This window comes from Trifolium pratense, linkage group LG1, assembly GCF_020283565.1.
Source record: "Trifolium pratense cultivar HEN17-A07 linkage group LG1, ARS_RC_1.1, whole genome shotgun sequence".
Taxonomy (NCBI): Eukaryota; Viridiplantae; Streptophyta; class Magnoliopsida; order Fabales; family Fabaceae; genus Trifolium; species Trifolium pratense.
Window position 1 is genome coordinate 48,145,091 of NC_060059.1, and position 24,468 is coordinate 48,169,558.

General features: G+C 32.4%; 2 protein-coding genes and 1 long non-coding RNA gene across 4 annotated transcripts; 2 read left to right on the plus strand and 1 right to left on the minus strand.

Annotated features, from left to right (window-relative positions):
- The first annotated feature begins 544 nt into the window (after positions 1 to 544).
- Positions 545 to 19,913, plus strand: LOC123885407 (tyrosine-protein phosphatase RLPH2-like). Its single transcript, XM_045934689.1, has 4 exons — positions 545 to 1,180; positions 2,972 to 3,039; positions 3,206 to 3,385; positions 19,496 to 19,913. Exons 1-4 carry the CDS (start codon positions 661 to 663, stop codon positions 19,664 to 19,666), a joined length of 939 nt encoding a protein of 312 aa, XP_045790645.1. The 5' UTR covers positions 545 to 660; the 3' UTR covers positions 19,667 to 19,913.
- LOC123885415 lies at positions 4,423 to 9,930 on the plus strand. Of its 2 annotated transcripts, none has more exons than XR_006801157.1 (4): positions 4,423 to 4,534; positions 5,560 to 5,705; positions 6,418 to 6,523; positions 9,593 to 9,930. It is a non-coding gene; the product is annotated as an uncharacterized LOC123885415 (long non-coding RNA). The 2 variants fall into 2 exon arrangements; XR_006801156.1 differs by having other exon boundaries at positions 4,429 to 5,075.
- On the minus strand, positions 15,312 to 18,345 carry LOC123885399 (protein FAR1-RELATED SEQUENCE 12-like). Its single transcript, XM_045934678.1, has 2 exons — positions 16,056 to 18,345; positions 15,312 to 15,947 (listed from the first exon to the last, which is right to left on the minus strand). The coding sequence occupies exons 1-2, from the start codon at positions 18,339 to 18,341 to the stop codon at positions 15,426 to 15,428; spliced, it is 2,808 nt and encodes a 935-aa protein (XP_045790634.1). The 5' UTR covers positions 18,342 to 18,345; the 3' UTR covers positions 15,312 to 15,425.
- Positions 19,914 to 24,468: the final 4,555 nt, after the last annotated feature.

Below are 24,468 nucleotides of genomic sequence, written 5' to 3' on the forward strand. Positions count from 1 at the left end.
AATAATAATAGTAGAAGAAATGAGAAAAAAGAGAAAAAGGACACAAAGATATAACGTGGTTCAGCACACAGTGTGTGTGCCTAGTCCACGGTTGCACTAGAGAAGAGCTTTATTACTTGGTATTTAGAAGTTTACAAGATGTCTATATATATAGCACTTAATGAGACATAATAAAAATAAAATAAGCGATGTGAGACTAATTTAGACCACACAACTCTAACAGCATGGATACCAGCTGTGCTGGAGACAATTGTTATGACAAAAAGGTCAACGTTTCTAAATGTCAAAGGAGGTTGACATTTGTAGCACCGATGAAAAGTGTGTGCTTTGTAAAGTTGCAATGACATGATTGATTCGTTCTGGCATCAAGTGATTTCAACCTTCTTCCTATCTAGTTTTCACCACAAATTTAATTTGATTCAGAAGTCAGTTCATTCTGACGTCAAGTGGTTCCAGTCTGCTTCTTCGTGTCTAGTTTTTAGTTGGAAGTGTGTGTTGTCTTTATATTAGTAGTGAATATCCCAAAACCATGAAAAATTGCCTTTTTTATTTTTTATTTTCTTGTGATTTTTTCCGTTTTTCTCCTCTCTTTAGTTAAAATAAAATAGAGCCTCATAAACCCGAACCAAAAGCATATACAAAGAACCAACTACAACAACAATGTCAGAACCCCCTGAATCCAGTAGGATCATATGCTGCATCGGCGACATCCACGGCTACATAACCAAACTCCAAAACCTCTGGTCAAATCTCGAAAACACAATCAACCCATCACAATTCAAAACCGCCACAATAATCTTCTTAGGCGATTACTGCGATAGAGGTCCACAAACTCGTCAAGTAATCGATTATCTCATTTCTTTACCAACTCGTTACCCTAATCAGAAACACGTGTTCCTCGCTGGAAACCATGACTTTGCTTTCGCCGCTTTCCTCCGCCTCCTCCCGCCACCGCTTGATGGATCTGATTTTTGTGATGGGTGGAAGGAGTTTGAGGAAAGTGAAGAGAGAGAAGGGTGGTTTAATGGTGATGGATATGAGAAGATGCATTTACAAGGGAGAAGATGGAGTGGGAAAATTAAAGCTAAGTTTAATGTTGCTAAAGGGACTGAGTATCAGGGTTCTATTTATGATGCTGGTCCCACTTTTCAATCTTATGGAGTTTCTCATGGGTCTGCTGGTAAGTATCTTTTTCTTATTCTTCTTTTTTTTTCCAAGAATGTTCTTATTCTTGATCGGTGTATGTTTGGTTCTGCTATGAGAAAAGTTGATTGAATGTGATTTATGTATAGTGATTAGTGAGTTGAATGTAAAATGATTTATGTTTTGGATACATTCGGGTAAAAGTGAGTTGAATATTAAATTCGAGTGTAAAAAATCAATTTTAGAATCATAAGCTACAATTTCTAGTTTCAAGTATAATTAATTCCGGAGGAGAATCAATTCTACTTTAAAGAAATCACCATGGTTCGATCCTCCACAACTGCGATCAGGTGGGGGCTGAAACCACTTAGGCCAGAACTGTCCCCGAACCAGATTAGGCAGACCAGTGGGCCGGAATGCCGGATACTGGTGGTGAAAATCCCCCCAAAAAAATGTCAAAATCAACACCTCTAGAATCTATTATGGTCTCTAAAAGTGGAAGCAAACATATATATTTGACTGGAAAAGTATCTTTTGGATAAAAGCAACAGAAACAAATGTTAGTGCTAGTGCTCACTGTGTGAGTTTTTCCTTGTTTTCGTTGAATCAACATGGTCATTAGTAAAGATGTGGAAGACCCTCTACTGTCATCAAAGTTTTGAAGACTACATGGGACACTTTGTGACACTTTCTCACCTAGCAATTGCCTTACTTTTGCAGAACTGTTTCACTCTCGTACCTCACATTATTGATATACCAAAATTATTCCTGAAGTTAGAAAATTCTAATCAAATATATCCCTCCGTTGGTATTTATAGGACTAGAATGACATTAAGTTGCTAATATTGGAGATAAATTTAAAACTAACTGAATAATTTCAAGGATACATTTTATAACAGATCTAAACAAGGTGGTGAGTGGTGACTAGTGAACTTGACTAACATTTTGCAATTCTATGGATCATTTTAGAATATTGATAATGTGGAGGACTAGGTACCCTTTAACTTTCAAGGACCAACTTGAGTATTTACTTCTTTTTTTTGTTAGTTATGTCTCTATGTCATGCCGAAGATGCACTAGTAGAAGGGACATTGGATTTATTTTTTATTAATAAATTGGGGTTTTGAATGTAATTAGAAAATGTTTTTATAATCACTAATAAGTATTACTATATCTGATTTTAACCATTTTTATTATAGTGAGAGTTTTTTTTTTTTTTTTACTAAAATTATAGTGAGAGGTTTAAATGTGATGATTGTATCAATTTCTTTTTTATAACCTGTATGATTCCATCAGTTGATTACAGGATGGGATACATATCTATTTCCTCAAGTCATTGTTGATTTTCAAAGTTATAAAATGAACTTTAAGTTATTTTTTTGACTCGGCTGTTATAAGTTATAAAATGAACTTTAACCTGCATTGCTCAATTTAGAAAATCACATGATACCGAGAATACCTGTTAATGAAACATGGTCCAGGGTAGATTGGACTAACAAGATAAAAAAGCTAGGGAAATGTTGATGCGCTGTTGAAAGTTATTTATTTAAGTTAAGTTATTTGTGAATGTAACTGAATTATAGGTGCGCGTCAAATATATTTTAGAACACACGTGTTTGAGAGAGCTTATAAAGTACCTTAGGATATATCTGAAAGCTGTTTTCAGCTGATTTTAATAAGCTTTCTATGGTCATTTATTAAAACAGCTTAACATATATGAAAGTAGTTGAACCACATTCTATCTTTTGGTTATGAAAACAACTTATATAAGTGCTTAATTAAGCTGCTCACCCAAACACAAGGTATAAAAGCAATTCATTGCATGCAGATCTGGTTAATGCAGTTCCTGATGAGCATAAGAAATTTCTTGCCGATTTGGTGTGGGTCCACGAAGAGGTGATGCTTACTTTCTTTGTCTCTTTGTTTCTATAGTCATATCACATGGCTCAGATTTCCAACTTATTCATGGTTGTTCCTTGGAACAAAAATCCTTGTTTTGTTTGCAAACTGATGTTGAATAAATGAACAACTTATGAAGTCTCTTTGGATCATGTTTTACCAGGATGATGTCTTTATAAACACTGATGATGGAGTTAAGTGCTGCAAGTTGATTGCTGTTCATGCTGGTTTGGAGAAAGGTGTAGATGTGAAAGAGCAGATGAAAATTTTGAAAGCTCGAGATACTCGGATACCAAAGGTGCAGCCTTTAAGTGGTAGAAAGAATGTATGGGATATTCCAGAGGTGATAGCTTGCTTCTTACTTTCATATTATTGCAACATACTATGAAACACCGACACACACATGAAACATACTGACTCCGACACTTTGTTGCTAATAATAAATTTAGAAAATAAATTAATCCAATGTAATCACACGTCTTAGTGTCATGTCAGACACTGACATGTGTTTGATACCAGACTTCAATCAAAATTGTTGGTGCTATAGAGGTGACATATTTACTAGGGGTGGGCATCGGGCGGTTATGGGCGGTTTCGGGCCCAAAAACAGCCACCGAGCAAAAACCGACTACCAAAAACACAGACCCACCACCGACCAAATAAGCAATCGGCTTGTTCGGGTGGCGGATGCAGCGGGTAACGGTTTTCACGGTTCGGTTTTTACGGTTTTGGATGCTCTTCTTCTTTGTTAAAATGCCGTCCCAATTAGCGGTACTTCGGCGACCATTTCTGGTTATTTCAACGCATTTGAAGTGCAGCTCATGAACTTGGAAAGGGAAGATTTCGATCTATGCAGCATCGACGATGAAAAGAGTGGTTGTGGCTTGTGGGCGTTGTTGCAGAAAGAGGAAAGAGGTTGTCGTTGTTGTTTAAAGATCCATGGTAGTGAGAAAAGTGTGGAGCTGAAAGACTTGATAGAGAAGAATTTTTGCTATGGTGTTGAAGAAGCAAAACACAAACAATTAATTTGTAATATTTTTTATTAGTAACAAGAGTAGTAGTTTAAAAAAAATCAAGAGTACTCTGTAAAGAAAGAGAAAGTTTGAACGCTTTAAAACTTTCTAAGTTCAAGTCTTCAAGATACTAGTAGTATTTTCTAGAGACTGGTATTGGAAATGTAATATGTTATTATAATAATAATAATAAAAATAGTTAAGGAAAACCCATGGAAATATAAAATATAGCTGGACTATACTGGCCTATAATGCTATCATAAATGACATAAAGCAATTGAGAATCTTTGCAGTGAAACGTTTTATCAAACTGACAAAGTTATTCACTTTATAATAATAAAGTACCCCAGTCTGACTGTAAAAAAAGGTATATTTATAGGGAGCTTCTATGGTGCATTCCAGCTTTGGAATGTATGGGTGCATTCCAAACTTTTAACCAATAGAATTCAATTTAATTGCCACATCAACTAAGGTCCATGGTGAGTCTCTTTTTCCTTAATAAACTTTTGTTTATTGCATATGAGTCCTCCATCAAATGAAAAATACAAATCAAAAACATTTTTAATTTCAATTTAAAATCATAAATCATTTACACTTTTTATTTATCATTTTTAACATTATTATTTGAACATATTAAAATTGAAAGTGAAAAACCCTAAATCCCAAATTCCCAACTGTTCTTCATCCAATTTGTTCATCCTTCTTCGTCCTCCTCCATGTCCTTCTCCTTCTTCGTCTTCGTCCTTCTCCTTCTTCGTCGTCGTCCATTTTGTTCATCCCAAATTCCTCCACTACTCTTCGTCTTCGTCTTAATCTTCCTCATCCATAGTCTTATTATGTCAGACTTCAGTTTTATTCGTTTCACTAATTGATATCAACTAAAGCATAATCGACTTCTTCCCTCTCACCCAATGTCGTATCCGTGTTCCTGGTCAATTTGTAATTCGCACCGGTTGTTCACCCAAAAACTCTTCACAGTTATTTGTTCTATGGTTCAAAGCATCGTCGTGTACTTCACAGGTAATTGTTTGTGTATTTTACCCTTTGAAATTATTGAATTTGGGTTTATATTATTAATTGAAGTTGATTCAAATTGTTACCCTGAAACGATCGATTTTTAATTATGTTAAAGTTGCTTTGAATTCTTACTGCATAAACCATCAATTTGGGGATTAGGTTTGTATTTACAATTGAAGTTGATTTCAATTCGTACCCAAAAATGATCATTTTTACCCATAAAGTTTTGAATTGGGGTTTTGGTTTTGGTTTTGTTAAATTTTGCTTGTCAATTTGATTTGGATTGATTTGATTTGTGAATTTAGATGCTGACACTGTGTTATTTATGGGTTGGGAATTAGGGGGATTAGGGTTTGTATTTCATTTGAATTGTGAAATTAGACTGTGATATTATTCACACTTAATAAGTGTGCTTATGTTAATTTTAATGTGATATTAGTGTGTTATTCTGAATTATTTGATCAGTTTTTGTTCATATATCCTGCAGTTAAGTAATGGATGGCAATATATATCCACTCTCATCCAAATTCAGGAATCCTGCGTTTATGAGGTTATCAGGACAGAAATGGAATAAAGGAGCTAACAGTTGACTTGTTTGAACTGGAAAACAGACAATGCAGAAGGGCTTAAAGGGTAAACAAATCAAGTTTTATAATGTAAACCTTATAGTTAATGATCTGTATTTGAGTTGAATAAGCACTAGTACATAAACTTTTAGTTAATGATATGAAGTCATTGCTATCAATTTAGCTAATGCTCAGTGTTATAGTTGAATACTGTATAATACATTGAGTTGTAGTACAATAACAATTTAAATTGAATATTGTAATCTTTTGAGTTGAGTAAAACATAGTACATTAGCTTCAGAAGGCTGTTCAATGTACCTTAACTTTTGATAAGCTATGATTTATACAATGTAATGAGAAAGATGAAACTTTTTATAAACAAGTCTAATTAACTTTTAAGCTCTCTTCCAAGGCTAAGTTAACTATTGATAAGCTATTATTTATGTAATGTAATGAGAAACATGCAACCTTTTTAATCTGTTCAATGTACGTTAACTGATTACCTGATGTGAATGATGAATAAGTTTTGTAAGTTATCATGAGAAAGGTGTAACTTAAATAAGTTTTTGTAACTTTAACGAAGATGATCCAACTTTTATAGAACAATGCTGTGTATTTTGGTCAATAATTTTTTTTATATTGATTATCCAATTTTTAAATAGTTTTGATTAAATACATGAAACATGTCTATTTCCAATACCAAATTTTGTTACAATGCTAAATGTATGTTTATAAGGTGATAATTACAGAAACTTAAGTTTTATTGCAATTTGAAACAGGTTACAAAAATATGCACGCAACATGGTGATTAGACTTGAAGTCAAAAATGTTAAGAAGGAGAAGGTGAATGATATCAGTTTTACTTAGACATAGAAGAACTAAGAGGTACGTTTATAGTATACATAAAAACTGTCATGTGTATTTGGTGTGTATGTAACATATAATGTTTTGAAATTTGTATGAAATAAACAAATAAATCATAGTAATGTAATAGTAACCATGTCATGCCAATGTGTGAAAAGGCATAGCATCAGATAGCAACAGCTTAAGACAAACATATAATAAACCTTAATCATAGAATAAACCAAATAAATGTCATATTTTCCAAACTAATAGCTTAAGACCACAAACACCGTCAACCGAATTCACCAGAAAATCCAAAATAAAACTTCAAACTGAATAAACCAGGATATCAAAATAAAGACCATATTGTGCAAAATACAACCACTGATTAAGGTAACAGTACAAAAAAAAAACAGGGAAAATAAACCATAATATCCAAAATAATACTTCAATGTTCAGACATCCATCCCATAGTCTAAGAACCAAACTTGAAACTTCAGATATCAACCAAAGCCTTCCTTTTCTTGTGCATATCATCCCAATACTTTGCAGCATTTGCCAATAGTGATTGTAACAACATATTATTAGATGAATGACAGAGATATAAAGCAAGCTTCATCCTTGTGGCAGTGTTAACCTACATATAATGAAAAAACAGTGGATGAATTAGAAATTTGCTTAGATTGAAAAATGTTTTACAAAAAACCATGACATTAATTCAACTTACAGTTATGCCTCCATAGTTACTATTGTATGGACATTCAATCATCCATTTAGCAACCCACACTCCACAATCATTCCTATGATTATTCATAAAATTGCATTAGTACGACACTAATATGTAGTTTAAGTAAAATCATTAATAGAGATAGGGGTTAACAATACTTACGATCCAGGTCGCTGATGCGGGAGACACGTAGGTTCAATCCTGGTGAAGTTTGTGATTAGGTTATCATGACCAATTAGATTAGCAACATCAACAAAACAAGGAAGAAGCAGGATTTCCTCAAGCTTGACAATCTGCCACAATAGTAAATATAAAGTAAATATAAAATTTGAATTAAAAAATCGAACAATAAATTTGAATGTAAAACAAACTATAGATCACATGCATACCAATCTAATAATTGAATGACGCCTAGGATGATATCTTTCATCTGAAGGTAAAGAGTCCAACCAATAAACTTTTCTTTCAGTAAACTCAACAACCACCAAAAACCAATGTGCTCCCCCATCATTCATAGGAATAAAAATCTGTAGTTATAGAAATCATTTTTAGTGGCATGAACTGATTTTCAGGTTTAAATCACACACTAAGCAGAATTTATAGAAAACTCACCTTTGAAACCACAGAGTTTGTTGGCATGAGTTTATCCTGATATATTTTCCGGATATAGTCAGCTGTGTATTTGTCATCCAGAGCATATTGCTTAAAAAGTAATGTAGTTTAAGTCAGTGGTTATTACTCAACTAATGTAAATGTAAATGTAAAATAAATCAATGTTAGTTGGGTAATTACCGCAAAATATGTAGGCAAATACCAAACAGATTTCATTTTTCCTAACGATTCAACCAGCCAATTGCTTCGTGCAACAACCAAGTTGATAACCTGTATAGCCAAATGAAAACAACGTTATGTCAAATTTTAGTTCACTTTCATCTGTCATAGCCAAATAATTACAATGTTAGGTCAAAATATAACCTCTTGGTCCACATTACACCTAGGCATCAACGACTTAATTGCTTTCCTGTCCCCATGAACACCTGATGTAGATTTAATCAGAACCTCGCCACTGCAACAGGTAGATGTATGAATTGTTAGATGTATTCAAATTAAATGGGCTAAATAAATTTACAGTTAGGTTTAGCAAGATATATTAAAAACACATACCCATGTTTCTGCTCATCATCGCCCATAAAGGCGTATGCAATAGTGTAAGCGCAAATATCATTCAGATTCATTTTTGGGGATGGCCTAAATGTGACAGGCATCCACTGTAATAAAACAAACGTGGAATAAATATTTTTATTAGTACTAAATGAAAGTGTTGTATTAGGTTTAAATATAAGACGATTAAATAACTTACCTCAGGAATAGGGACTCCGGTGTCGAAAAATTCATATCCCATCGGTGTCGATGGATGGTAGTTAATGTGGAAATCATTGTCATCCTCCTCTTCTGGCTGACAGAACAGAATTTTGTTAATCTTCTTATATTGCCTAGCTTCAAGCAATGCAGTCCACTCCTTGATATCCTTCAATCTCGAAGGTGCCGATGTTGATCCCAAATTGTGACAGATTTTTTTGTTGGCTGCTTTTGTTTCTGTGGCAGGGTATTGTTTTTTTTTCTCCTTTGCTTTTGGTTTTACAGGGGTTGATGCTGTTGAGTCACAATCTTTTGAATCTTCCTGGTCATTCCACCCTTGGGTGGTAGTGTGGTGACTGTTCAAACCATTTAACAAGATAAATTAAAATTACCTACTGGTATATACAACCATTAAGTCATATGTAGTAGCTGAAATATAAATTATTAAATAAAACAGTAAACTTTATTATATTTTTGTTGAAAATCATGATAGATTCAAACACACACATACACATACAAATCCAAAGACTGTTTCTTTATGAATGTTGATGGTACTTTTCGTATAAATTTGTTTAGAATCATCATAGATTCAGACACACACACACACAGACTGCTTATGAATCAATTATTAGATTAAAAAATTAGATTCAGACACAAACACACAACATATAAGGTACTACAAATCTGATTGGTTATGAATCAAATATTAGATTCAGACACACAAACACACCTCATATAAGTTTCAGTCACAAACACACATCATATAAATATTAGATTCAGACACAAACACACATCATATATATTTCATGCGTGTTTACAATAAGAAATGAGTCAATACCTGGATGATATGTAAACAATCTCAGCTTTGAATTTCTTTTTTGTAGTCTCAGAATGCTGCTGAGTTTCAGTCTTCTCAGTCTTAGTGTTCTGAGTTTTTGTCTTTAGAGTTGTAGTGTTTGTGGTAGTGTTTGAAGTAGTGTTTGTAGCTTCTTTTCCTCTCTTACTGGTTTTTGATTTTCTTTCAGGCATGGCGCGTTTTGTGCTTGGACTTGGTGGATCAGTGTTTATCATTGTGTTTTGTTTGCTGGATGATGAAGTTTGCTTAGAGTTGGACGGTTTTTGTGTTCAGAAAAGCAAAAGAGTATTATGCATGAGTAAAGTTAAGAGTTGGACAATTTGGGAGGTTGATACGTATTGGAAGTTGTAGCTACCTAGGTTTTATTTTTCAATAGCCTTTTTTAGTTGTAATAATTAGCAAGTGCAATGTGTGTAAGACTGTAAGTAGAAGGCCAAGCATCACGTTTTTGTGTGCTCAATGTAAGCTAACCAACATGAATTAATGTGTTGTCCATAATAATAAATTGTAAGCATGATTTATTTCGTAATTGATTTTTTTCAAATAAAAAGAATACTAACCTATGGCCTTATATTTGTATGAGTTCATAAGTGTCGGTGTCGGTTTCGGACGAGGACACCGACACGTGTCTAACACGGACACGCCTAATTTGAGGAGTGTCGGTGCTTCCTAATTCATAACTCAAATATCATAAAAAAAAAAAAAAAATTATAAAAAAATTATTAAATTTTGAATTCGTTATTTAATTTAGTTTTAAAATATCGACATGGATCCTTGTTTTTTTTAAATTAATAATAAATAATAATCATTTTTTTTTCGTAATTAATTTTTTTCAAATAAAAAGAATATTAAATTTTTATTTTTATTTTTAAATAAGTTACTAACCTATGGCCTTATGTTGGGCTATTGGTCGTATGTGATTATACACTGAGTTATATTTGTATGAGTTCATAAGTGTCGGTGTCGGTTTCGGACGAGGACACCGACACGTGTCTAACACGGACACGCCTAATTTGAGGAGTGTCGGTGCTTCGTAATTCATAACTCAAATATCATAAAAAAAAATTAATAATTATAAAAAAATTATTAAATTTTGAATTCGTTATTTAATTTAGTTTTAAAATATCTGTATTACTTTGTTTTTTTTTAAATTAATAATAAATAGTAATCATTTTTTTTTCGTAATTAACTTTTTTCAAATAAAAAGAATATTAAATTTTTATTTTTATTTTTAAATAAGATACTAACCTATGGCCTTATGTTGGGCTATTGGTTGTATGTGATTATACACTGAGTTATATAAGTGTCGGTGTCGGTTTCGGACGAGGACACCGACACGTGTCTAACACGGACACGCCTAATTTGAGGACTGTCGGTGCTTCGTAATTCATAACTCAAATATCATAAAAAAAAAAAATTAATAATTATAAATAGTAATCATTAAATTAGAAAACTTGTTTTTACAAGTTTTTAATTGTCATTATAATGACAAACTACGAACAAACTACTAAAATACATGGGAGCCAAAATACATACAACATCGGCGGCAAGCATCAAGTTTTCCAAAATATAATCAAAATACTAATGGTTACAAACTTTGAAATCAACTTAAGCTCCTCACATAAAAGGTATGGTCATCATATATGCTAGATGTGTTGAACAGTAGGCGGTCTCCAACTTTAAATCCGTTAATGGCAACAACTTCCCTCCATCCCCTAAAGATCGATACCACGAACGGATCCATTTGATACTCTAGCTCACACTTATGCTTTTCTCTGATTGTTCCAATAATGTAGATCTCATCCAACATCGTGTCACACAAATACTCCCCCATATCGTTTGGCAATATCTGCAACAGATCAAAGAAAATTTGATAAGCATCAATTTGTCTTAAATTCGGATAATCAATTTAAACATTAACAAAAACAATTGGATTGAGATACCAACCAAATATGGAACAATTTCTGGATCATCCTTCATAGTAATTTCGAAGGTAACAGCTTTCCGGAGGGCTCGTGATCGGGTATGCCAAGTAGGGAATTTATCAGGAGTAATTGGGTCCTCTTTGGGAATGATCTGGAACTGATCGTTCCCCAAATATTTGAAGAGAATTGGATGATGACCTTGAAATTGGTAATGTTCTCGTATAGTCATCCAACCGTCCGTAATTCTAAGGACATCATCATCATTGTTGAACTCTACGCAGAGTTGAAGACCTTTGGAATCAAACAGGTACCAAAATTGACCCAACTCAGCCTTGCAGTTTTCGTAAAAACTTCGTTCAACCTCGCCCTGGACCTAAAAAATAAACAAACCGAAACTAAGCATAATTGACGAAAACAGACACAGGACTCAATTTGGCGAGTAACAATAACCCAACTCTAAATCAGTGAAACATTCATACTTATTTACAAACGGAAACAAATAAAATTAACATCACACATAACATGCTCTGTTTTTTGGACAAAGATTTGTGACATGCTCTGTTTTTTGGACAAAGATATGCTCTGTTTTTTAAAATTTTTTTACTCTAACTTGTCTAAATCAGTGTAAGATCTAGATCCAGTTTCAAAACGAAATAAAAATAAATAAATACGAACAACATATAACATGCTCTGTTTTCTAATCTATGGTTTGAACATCATGCGATTTTTTAAAAATCATATTTGGCGACATGAACAGTCAAAAAAATCAACAACGAAATCAACAAAACATACTATCAAAGTATCAAACTTACCTCTCCTGCAACATGAACAGTCAAAAAATAATCCCTTGCTGGCTTTCGAAGAACATCGGCAAGAGTTTCCACCATTTTTTTTGATTGATTATCGTCGCAGGAAGTTTGAAAGACGGCCGAAAGTTGAAGGTGAAGGAAGGGAAAAAGAAGAAAAATGGCGTGTGAGAGAGTGGAGATATGAAGGGACTGGTTCAGTCTTGGTGAGAGGAAGAAAAGATTTTTGGTTAATGATCTTTCTTGGGAGAAGAAATGTAATGGTTTGTAATGATGATTGTTGGTTAGCAAAATTAATTGTTGTGTTATTGGTAAGGCGCGACGAAACAATTGGTACTGGAAAGTGGGAAATAACACTGTATCAAGTTGTAATTTGAATCGTTTAATTGGTTTGAGACTACAAACATTTACAGTGTCATGCAACACATGTTTTGGATCGTAGGATCAACATCGTTTGTCATCTAATGGTTGACATTAACAAGTTTACTTTCTGACTTCCTAAAATAATCACCGTCCGATTAAAACGAATCGACATGGAACATTGGATGATGTAAACACGTTAGCAGTTGTTGCATTGGATACATCACTCGTTTTTTAGCTATTAATCTTAAAATTAATATTTGTTGATGTTTTATTTTTTAAAACCATTAATCCTTAATAACCGGGATCATACATCTAAGTCTACTATTACGGTTATCGGTTCTTAATTGAAATTTAAACTTACTACGAACAAATTTTTTTAAAATTTAAAGTAATTACTCGTTTGAAATTTAAAAGTCACCGATATATGTTGGATCAATAGATAAGGCCATTAGTCCTTAATCGAAACCGAGATCATACATCTAAGTCCACTATTAGGGTTATCGGTTCTTAATTGAAATTTAAACTTACTACGAACAAATTTTTTTAAAATTTAAAGTAATTACTCGTTTGAAATTTAAAAGTCACCGATATATGTTGGATCAATAGATAAGGCCATTAGTCCTTAATCGAAACCGATATCATACATCTAAGTCCACTATTAGGGTTATCGGTTCTTAATTGAAATTTAAACTTACTACGAACAAATTTTTTTAAAATTTAAAGTAATTACTCGTTTGAAATTTAAAAGTCACCGATATATGTTGGATCAATAGATAAGGCCATTAGTCCTTAATCGAAACCGAGATCATACATCTAAGTCCACTATTAGGGTTATCGGTTCTTAATTGAAATTTAAACTTACTACAAACAAATTTTTTTAAAATTTAAAGTAATTACTCGTTTGAAATTTAAAAGTCACCGATATATGTTGGATCAATAGATAAGGCCATTAGTCCTTAATCGAAACCGATATCATACATCTAAGTCCACTATTAGGGTTATCGGTTCTTAATTGAAATTTAAACTTACTACGAACAAATTTTTTTAAAATTTAAAGTAATTACTCGTTTGAAATTTAAAAGTCACCGATATATGTTGGATCAATAGATAAGGCCATTAGTCCTTAATCGAAACCGATATCATACATCTAAGTCCACTATTAGGGTTATCGGTTCTTAATTGAAATTTAAACTTACTACGAACAAATTTTTTTAAAATTTAAAGTAATTACTCGTTTGAAATTTAAAAGTCACCGATATATGTTGGATCAATAGATAAGGCCATTAGTCCTTAATCGAAACCGAGATCATACATCTAAGTCCACTATTAGGGTTATCGGTTCTTAATTGAAATTTAAACTTACTACGAACAAATTTTTTTAAAATTTAAAGTAATTACTCGTTTGAAATTTAAAAGTCACCGATATATGTTGGATCAATAGATAAGGCCATTAGTCCTTAATCGAAACTGAGATCATACATCTAAGTCCACTATTAGGGTTATCGGTTCTTAATTGAAATTTAAACTTACTACGAACAAATTTTTTTAAAATTTAAAGTAATTACTCGTTTGAAATTTAAAAGTCACCGATATATGTTGGATCAATAGATAAGGCCATTAGTCCTTAATCGAAACCGAGATCATACATCTAAGTCCACTATTAGGGTTATCGGTTCTTAATTGAAATTTAAACTTACTACGAACAAATTTTTTTAAAATTTAAAGTAATTACTCGTTTGAAATTTAAAAGTCACCGATATATGTTGGATCAATAGATAAGGCCATTAGTCCTTAATCGAAACCGAGATCATACATCTAAGTCCACTATTAGGGTTATCGGTTCTTAATTGAAATTTAAACTTACTACGAACAAATTTTTTTAAAATTTAAAGTAATTACTCGTTTGAAATTTAAAAGTCACCGATATATGTTGGATCAATAGATAAGGCCATTAGTCCTTAATCGATGCCGAGATCATACATCTAAGTCCACTATTAGGGTTATCGGTTCTTAATTGAAATTTAAACTTACTACAAACAAATTTTTTTAAAATTTAAAGTAATTACTCGTTTGAAATTTAAAAGTCACCGATATATGTTGGAACAATAGATAAGGCCATTATTCGTTAATCGGAACCGGGATCATACATCTAAGTCTACTATTAGGGTTATCGGTTCTTAATTGAAATTTAAAGTTACTACGAACAATTTTTTTTAAAATTTAAAGTAATTTCTCGTTTGAAATTTAAAAGTCACCGATATATGTTGGATCAATAGATAAGGCCATTACTCGTTTCAAATTTAAAAGTCACCGATATATGTTGGAAATAATTCAAAATGAAGTTTACGATGTCGGTTCCTACTTTAAACCGAAGTTTAGTACGAGTTAAATTTTGAATAATAATTAATTACTCATTTAAATAATAATTACCCCCCAAAATATGTCTATTAAAATAAATTAATTTTAAATATCAAATTAACTACAACTTTACAAATCATACAAAATGAAATAATTAAAACATAAAATTGGAAATAATAATGTAAAAAAAGACCCCAACAGGATTCGAACTCCTGCCAAGTCTTTCCAAGATAAACGCCCTAACCACTGCACCAAATCAATTAATTCGTTATTCTTTCGCGCATCAAAATATAAATAACACAAATACTTACATGGCCTGCTTAAACATATTCCTTGCTCCTTTTTTTTTTTTTTTTTTTTCTCCTTTAGCATATGTTTTCAGTAATAGTGTTAACAAACATTAAGTACCAAAAATCAATCATAATTTAACAGTACCTTAAAAACAATAATTTATGGTTCAATTCATTCCAAATCTCAATGTAAATGTACATTTAAAAAATAAACTTAGTTTCAAAATATCATAAACATTACAGCCCAAATAAAGAAAAACTCATTGTTGTCCATCAGCAGATTTCATCACCTGTTGTAACAGACCATAACACGAAGTTGAATTTGCACCAACATTCATTCCATACATTTGGTATATAGGTGGTACATGTGGTACAGAAGTTACATGTTGTGCAGGTGGAACATGTTGTCCAGATGGTACGTGCATCTGTTGCATAACCGGATGTAACATAGGAATCATATGTTGAAATCCATACATCGGAGTGAATTGCCCGGTCGCACTAGTAACATCAATATGTGTTGGTGTTGACACATTAGCGCCACGCTCTTTCAGTTGCACCGAACATTTATTTTTCTTTTGCACAATACTTTCACAACGATCTTTCGGTAGCTCTGAACATTTCTTCTTTTTTGGTGCCACTCTACTTTCGCAAAGGTCTTTCGGTTGCTCTGCACATTTCTTCTTTTTCTGTCGCACACTACTTTCACCAACGTCAACCGGTAGCTCTGAATTTATGTCTTGCACACTACTTTCAGCGTTGCAACTTTTTTTTCTCTTTTTGTCCTGTTTATAACAATAAAAAAGAAATTTTACTACAAATATAAAACAATATAATTAATAAAACATATTATATGAGTCGAAAGATAAACAATCAAGAATTATTAAAATTACCGAACAAGTCCTCGCATTATGAGTTGTACTCTTGCAATGAGTACAATGCCTGAGAGCTTTTGCGTCATTCTTTTTTTTTTTTGGAGCACCTTTACTCTGAACCGGGATAGGATCACCAACAACTGACTTTTGTGTTCCAATAGGATCCTCAACACTGCAATATTTTTTTTTTAAATTCATGAGGTCATCCATAATGTCACCATACACACCACTCTTTTTAGAAGCTTCTTTGCAAAATGATGTCAGAACAGAACAATATGCACCAAAACGGGCAAGCTCAATCACATCGGAATCAACTGGATCATTAACATCCACCATGTTCAAATAATCAATTTTAGCATCCTTGGTCCATCGCGACAATACCAAAGTGCTAGGAATGTGATCAACATGTTCTTCCTTCATCACGTGAAAAATATGAGAACAAGGAAGTCCACGAGAATCAAACAACCGGCACGAACATTGGAATGTATCACCATCGTAAACAACTGTTCTTTCATACACATCCCGACAATATTTAGTCAAAGTATAAAACTTAGTATCTCCAATTTCCTTTTTATGCTTAACAATCAATTCACCGGCCTTCATAATTTCTTCTTTCACTTCTTTGAAAATCTCCGCTGTATAGATTTTAGCGGCATTGCTCTCAATCAAACGTAGTTGAGTTGTCAACACAGGTTCTGAAAACTTTGACTTAAAATCTTCAACAAGTTCATTGTTTCTGTAGCCTCTTAGAGCCTGCTCAAAATTTTGCATAAATTCAAAGATGCATCCTTTCTTTCTGACATAACTCTTTATTATTGCATTGATTGCTTCACATTGAGACGTAGTTCTTATACGTCCAAAAAACTTATCCCGCAGGTATGCAGTTGCCCATAGTAACTTGTTCTCGTAGGTTTTGATAACCCAAGGATGTCCTTCAACTCCATTTTCTTTAATCATCTCTGACCAATACTCTTCAAAATCATCCTTTGAAAAATTTGAGAACATGGCTTTTTTAAATCCCTTCAAAAAACCTGAATTCTTCACATTCTCACCTGCATTCTTATTCAAATGCCAGGCACATAACCGATGGGTCGCATCGGGGAAAACCTCTTTTATAGCCTCCCTCATAGCCCCATCTCCATCTGTCACCACAGCTTTTGGGCGTTTATTTTCCATACACTCCAAAAAACAATTCAACACCCACTTATACGTCTCCGTGGTTTCATCTGATACCAACGCAGCGCCAAAAATTATTGTTTGGGAATGGTGGTTACAACCTGAAAATATAACCAGCGGGAGGTTGTATTTGTTCCTCTTGTATGTTGTGTCAAATGCAACCACATCTCCAAAACAGAAGTAGTCAGATCTACTGGTCCCATCAGCCCAAAAAAGAGACTTCATCCGTCCATTGCTAGTGTCAGCAGCATATTCAGCATAGAGCATGGGATCAGTAGCTGACTTTGCATTAAGATAATGTAGCGATGCGGCAACATCACCATCTTTAACAATATCACGCATTTTTTTATCAAAATAATTATAAAGATCTTTCTTCGTAAACCCAACACCACCATATCCACCCTTCTGAGCAACCATGTACCCCATAATATGACAAGTTCTAATTCCACGTGACTGCATACCATCAACCTGAGCTCTATCTGCTTCGCTAATTTTACGATAAACCGGGTGTAAGTGCACAAACCTAGCTGATGTTAATTCATGGTTATGAGTCTCTTCAAACACAGACACTACAAATCTACCCTTATCGGCTTTGTATGTCACACGAAACCTAGCCGTGCATTTCGTACGTGTCAAACGTCTATGCTCTCTTTTCCTATCTAACCTAGATATGTGTCTCTTATCTCGTAAACCTTGTCTACTGCATACAAAAAGCTTGTTTGTTATTATTTTACTACCATCAGGCCCTATTTTTTTCTTATCATCACTTTTCCTAACGGAAAAACCTTTACATTTACCGTATTGATAATAAAATTCATAAGCTTCGTCAACACTACCAAATTCCATACCACGAATTTCATCAGCAGTCATAGAATTAATACGTACCGCTCTTTCACCTATAGATGCTTCATCACCAAAATCATGGTCATCATCATCATCATCATCATCATCATCACCATCATCATCATCATCATCATCATCATGGTGGTCACCAGTATCATCGCCATCATCTGACCTATCATGCCCACCGGACACCGAATAGCTGGAATCCTCATCATCAGATGTATGACTATCGGTTGAACTAACTTCATTCGAATCAACATCTAGAGACTCATCAATTTTTACCATTGTTGTGAACCTGAAACACAACAATTGTCACCATAAAAAACAATACCTCCAAAATTCATAAACAAAATGAAAGGTAACTAACACAACTGAAAATCAAATTTATACACACGACTAATTTTATACAGAAAACAAATTAAATCTAATTCCCAAATTGAAAATCAAACTAATTCTTAATAACTAATTACAAATAAAACTGCAATTCAATTTCAGCATGAACCCTAACTCCCAAACGAAATCAAACTGATTTTCTGCATAAACCCTAATTCCCAAATTGAAATCAAATTAATTCTTATGCACACGCAAACTATTTCTGTTTCGTATTTACCTTATGCAAACGCACACGCAAACTTCTTCCACAAACTCGCCGTCGAATGGAGTTTCTTTCAAACTCAGAAGACGAAAACGATGAGCTAGCAAGTTCGTCCAACAATGGCGAGCGTATTGGAGGTTAATGTTGATGTTTACACTTTGTTGGTGATGAACACAAACTCAAACTCAGAAGATGATGATGTTGTGTATTTGCTGGTAATGAACACAACCTCAGAAGAAGGAAAACGATGTTTGATTGAAAAAAATTCAAAAGTTAATTTGTCATGTTTTTGTTTTATTATTTAATTTTAGTTTTAATTGATTTTACATTCATAATTAAAATTAACAAAATATAAATATTGGGGTAATTGTGTAAGTTTTAATATGTAAGGGACTTAATTGAAATATTAAAAGATGGTAAGTTCCATGGTAAGTACCATACATAAAGGTTGTATCATATCATTCAAAGTTGGTCAACACTGCATCCTCATTGGCCAGTTTTGGAATGTACCAAAACATTCCAACTAAGGAATGTACCATAGAATTTTCCATATTTATATTAAGAATGTTATTGATCGGGCGGGTCGGCTATCACTGGGTGTAATATTTTCAAACCGGACCCGTCCGAATAAACTCACCACTAACTGACTTTTCCTCATATAATAACCCGACATCCGACTCGACCCAATTGTGTAGTAAATTTTCGGATCGGATAAGACGGGTTTCGGGCGGGTCGACAACTTCTGCATAGCCCTAATATTTACATGTCATGCACATTGTTAGTATTTTTTTTCAGTTGCTTTTGTAGCTTATTCAAATATATTGGATTTACTGTTTTCTTGTAGGAACTAAGTGCAAGTCCAACTATCATTGTTAGTGGTCACCATGCAAAACTCCATGTTGAAGGCTTAAGGTTGATAATTGACGAAGGCGGTGGATACCCTGATAAACCAGTAGCTGCAATTCTTCTTCCTTCCATGAAGATTATTCGTGATACTGATGTATTGGCAAAATAGGTTTGTATTTGTGATAGTCTTGCTCGTATACAAAGTAGTCAAGTTATTAAGACTCTGATAAATGCTAGACCAACATTGTAAGGCTGTAACATTGTGTCTATTCCTTCTCATCTTAAACTTGGGTATGAAAGCAGCCATTTTCTTTGCGCGTGTAGGGTTCACAATGACAAGAAAATATCCATTTAGATAAGAAACATGCATACACAATAATGTATATACTAGTATTATTATAATCTTCATCCTCAAATGTAGAACTCTCTTAAAAACAATTCTTGTCACGATACTCTCGCAAGAGGGCTTGTCACAGTTCATGAATATTGGGTACAAATAACCTTCCTCTGAAGTACAGTAACCCATGAACAAAATCTTAACAACTTATGCATGTGATCATCATTTCTGAACTACTAGTATTAGTTTTTTCCCCTTCTGTTTTATATACATAATACTCTTTTAGTCTGTTAAATTAAGAAGAAATGGTATTGGTGATGGTGATGAACACATGATAATATGATATGAAAGAGATGAACAACAACATTATATCATTAAACTTCTCAAAACTACATCAGCAACTCAATTCAATTTTATAGGAATTGGGTTGAGGGTAGTTGTATCTGGGTGGGAATTCATGAATTGTTCATATGACAGGAAGTCTTCTTATCATTCCTTTAAACTTGAACGTGGTGCCTATTTTCCAGCAACACGTGTTGATTTTACATCTAGGTTTGGGGGCCTAAAAGCACTGCCAGGGGCCTAAAAAGCAATTTTCATGAGCTTTTGAACCACAAGTTTGACTGTGAATTAATTGGGCCCTAGCCCTTATATTGTTGCATCAAGAGCCAAACGAACAAACAGCATATTATGGAGATTTTAACAGATAAATAATAAGTAAATATCCATGAACGATCAGATGAGATGATGCAGGTATCTTCTAACTTAACTTATGTTTTTAGTTCGACCTCTGATTTGGAACCAAAGACCTAAGTTAAAACTCTTCGATAAAGTTTGTCACCCATTTAGATCTCACAAGATTCAATAGATTTACGTCTTCTAACTTAACTTATGTTTTTAGTTCGACCTCTCATTTGGAACCAAAGACCTAAGTTAAAACTCTTAGATAAAGTTTGTCACCCATTTAGATCTCACAAGATTCAATAGATTTATGCCAAAAAAAAAGAGTATACAATGCAAGTCATTTACCATTTTACAGTTTCAACAAAAATGGGTTAAAGAAGGGTTTAGTCCCTCATTGTTATATAAAAAAGAAGGTTGAAGAAACTACCAGGTGCAGGCGGTTACTTTGTATTTGGTATTTTTGACAGGGATTTACTTTTGTCACCCTACCGGTTACTCACACGTCCTACGAGTTTCCCATTTTACCCTTCCGCTACTTGAGTAGCGAACATGTAAAAAATGAATAGTTTTTGAGTAATTACACCCTACCAAAAATTTTATAACATCCGCTACTTAAGTAGCGGACGTTATAAAAATCTTGGTTAGGTGTTTTTTACTCAAAAAATCTCATTTTTATAACGTCCGATACTTAAGTATCGGACAAAATCCTAAATGGTGCGATGTCATAAAGTCTTACATTTGAAGTACAACTTTCATATATAATGCAAAAATCTTGGTAGAGTGTTTTTTCCTCAAAAATCTCATTTTTATAACGTCTGATACTTAAGTATCGTCTATCGGACAGAATCCTGAATAGTGCAATGAAAGTCTCACATTTGAAGTACAACTTTCATATATAAAGCAAAAAGTCTTACATTTGAAGTAGAACTTTCATATATAAAGCAAAGAGTCTCTCATTTAAAGTACAACTTTCATATATGGTTAAAATATTACAAATTTATAAAAATGAGAAATTTTTATAACATCCGCTACTTAAGTAGCGGACGTTATAAAAATCTTGGTAGGATGTGGGATCTCAACTGATTCAAAAACTAAGGAATTTTTACACGTCCATCACTTAAATGTCAGATAGTATTCCGTGACCTAAGTAGTGGACAGGGGTAGTATGATAATTTCGTAGACATGCCCCAGTAGGGTAGCAAAACTAATTCTCCTTTTGATATTGTATAATTGAAGCAAGTTAATTGAGTTATTTTAAACTCATCAAAACATAAACCTATCCAAAGTCCACACAATGACCAGTTCATAAAAAATACGGTCTAGGGGCCACAAGTCGACTGCATAAAACAAACAAAATCTACTCTATGCTTCATGTAAGATGATTTTTGTTCTATGTACATGTTCTGATTTTAAAGAAACAAAGTCAAGATCAGTTGAATCTAGTTCATCCGAAATGCAACAAGATGAATCGTACCAAAAAGCATATCTTCCACTGTTAGATATGAAGAATTCGGATTTAATGTGTAACTACTTTAGTAGTAAATGGTAATGCACACTGTTTTTTCTCTCTAGTTTTTATATATTTTTTAGCAATTATTAATTTATCAAATAAAATTGAGGAAATAATATGAATTTAATGGATATGTTATGCCTGGTGTAAAATATTTTTACAGACGTCCAATAGGAATTAACTATTCCTCCACATCATTTCATGGAAGTGGAGATATAGTGGAGTCATTTGACTGAATACATGATTGATATTAGATGACAATGTAAAATTATTTTACACATAATATAAAGTTTTTTTTTTTAATTTTAAATATCAACAAAGACATATATAAAGTGTAGCTTATGAAATTTTTGATAATATCGCAAAGATAAGAGAAAATGAATATTTTAAAATATAAAGAATATGTAAGAACATTGACCACTTAGGTCGGATATTATTGACCCAGAACAATCCTCTACGCACATTTAAAATACAAAGAAGTAAAATACAAATTTAAAATAAAAGATATGTAAATGATAAAAATCTTATTTTCACGCACATTTTTTCACTGAGGATATTACATGGCCCCAAATGCTTGCTATTTTATTTTTGTCTTAAACAATCGCTACAAATTGGAAAATCACGTAATAAATTAGGAATTACAGTATGAGGTACAAAATTTCATTATGAATATATACAAACAACAATATCAAATTGAGTTGATTTATTGTCAGTTGCCAAGGATCTTGTCGAGTAATTTAGATCCATGAAGAAGCCTCCACGACATTTACTTCAATGACTCGTTTCACAAAACTTAACATTGGATTCCATCACAATACATATTTATATATTTATTCAATCATTCATGTTTTCACAGCATGAAGCCAAGAACATGTTTACTCGTATAAGAACCAAACGACGTTGTTGCCGCAATAGTCATGCAAGTTAATATTGTAATTTCAGTATGGTGGAACATGATCAATTCATATACAAACATTTATTTAAAATATTAGTTCCATATCTATCACTAATTATACACTCCCTAACTAACAACATGTTCCATATAATGCATTTATTTAAAGCTTACGAAGAAATTATTTTTTTTAAAAAATGCATGCGTCAAGAATAGTGTTGTATAAGTTGTCTTTAGTCAAAAAAGTTGTATTTGATATAAATTTTTTATGAACAATCATATGCAATTTTAATAATTTCATTTGTATATGCATTTAAGAAATTATATTCGTTTATTATGGATATGGTCCAAAAGGGGACGACCATACTACTTATAATAATATATTTGTTATTATAAAATTTAGTTAAATTGATCATAGGTAACTTACTTCGTATTCTAAAATTTTGTGAGAATTATAAGCGGCAGTTTTTAAAATTTTCACAAAATATTTTTGTAGAAGTTAAAAATCTCCGCTAATATGTTTAGGGTCCGTTTGGTGCACATGTTAAGAGATAGGATAGAATAATTGTATCATATCCTGCCGCAATCCAGTGTTTGGTGATACAGCAGGATATGATAAGTTAATCCTGAACCTTATCCTATCCTGTCTCTCTAGTTATAATTCTTATCCTGAATTTGAGCTAGGTTATCAGCAGGATATGATAAGAAAAAAATTACTGATTTATTTTATAAAATATATTTTAAAATACATAAAATAAAATTAATAAAATATAAATAAAAAATAATTAATTTTTAAATATATATGTGGTTTTCTCACAGGGGTAATTTTGTAATTTATATATTGTAAAAAATTAAAAATTTACTAAAATTACAATATTTTAAAGTAAAATGATTATTAAAAAAATTGACAAATATGGATATTAATTTAAATTTTATAAAATTAAATATAATTCTTTTGCAATAGTAGTTTTATTATTTACGTATAAGATATATCATATATTTATTTGACTTATCTAACATGTATATATTATTGAGTTATTTATTTGATCATGATTCATATAAAAAATTAAACTTGATTATTTTCTCATGATTTTTATTTGAAATTATATAAAGTTATTTGATTACTTATTTATATTTTTTATTTATAAAATTCAAAGTATTACAAAATAATTTTAAAAAAAATAACAATTGTTTTACAAGAGTAATTTTGTCATTTAAATATGTTATATATCTTATCATATTATTATGAGCAAGTATGTATTAAAAACAAAATATAATAGTTATCATGTTTGTTATCCTGTGTGCACCAAACACAGGATATGATAACTGAGTATAACTGTTATCCTGCTGTTATCCTATCATATCTTTATCATGTTTTATATCCTATCATGTCACTATGCTATCCTGCGCACCAAACGGACCCTTAGAGTCTTTTAATAGAATGACTGGATTTCATGCACACTTATTAAAAAAAAATTAACATTAATTTTAAAAAATTAAATGAGAAAAAAATTTCATAAATTGAAAGTACCTAAATGTCCACAAAAA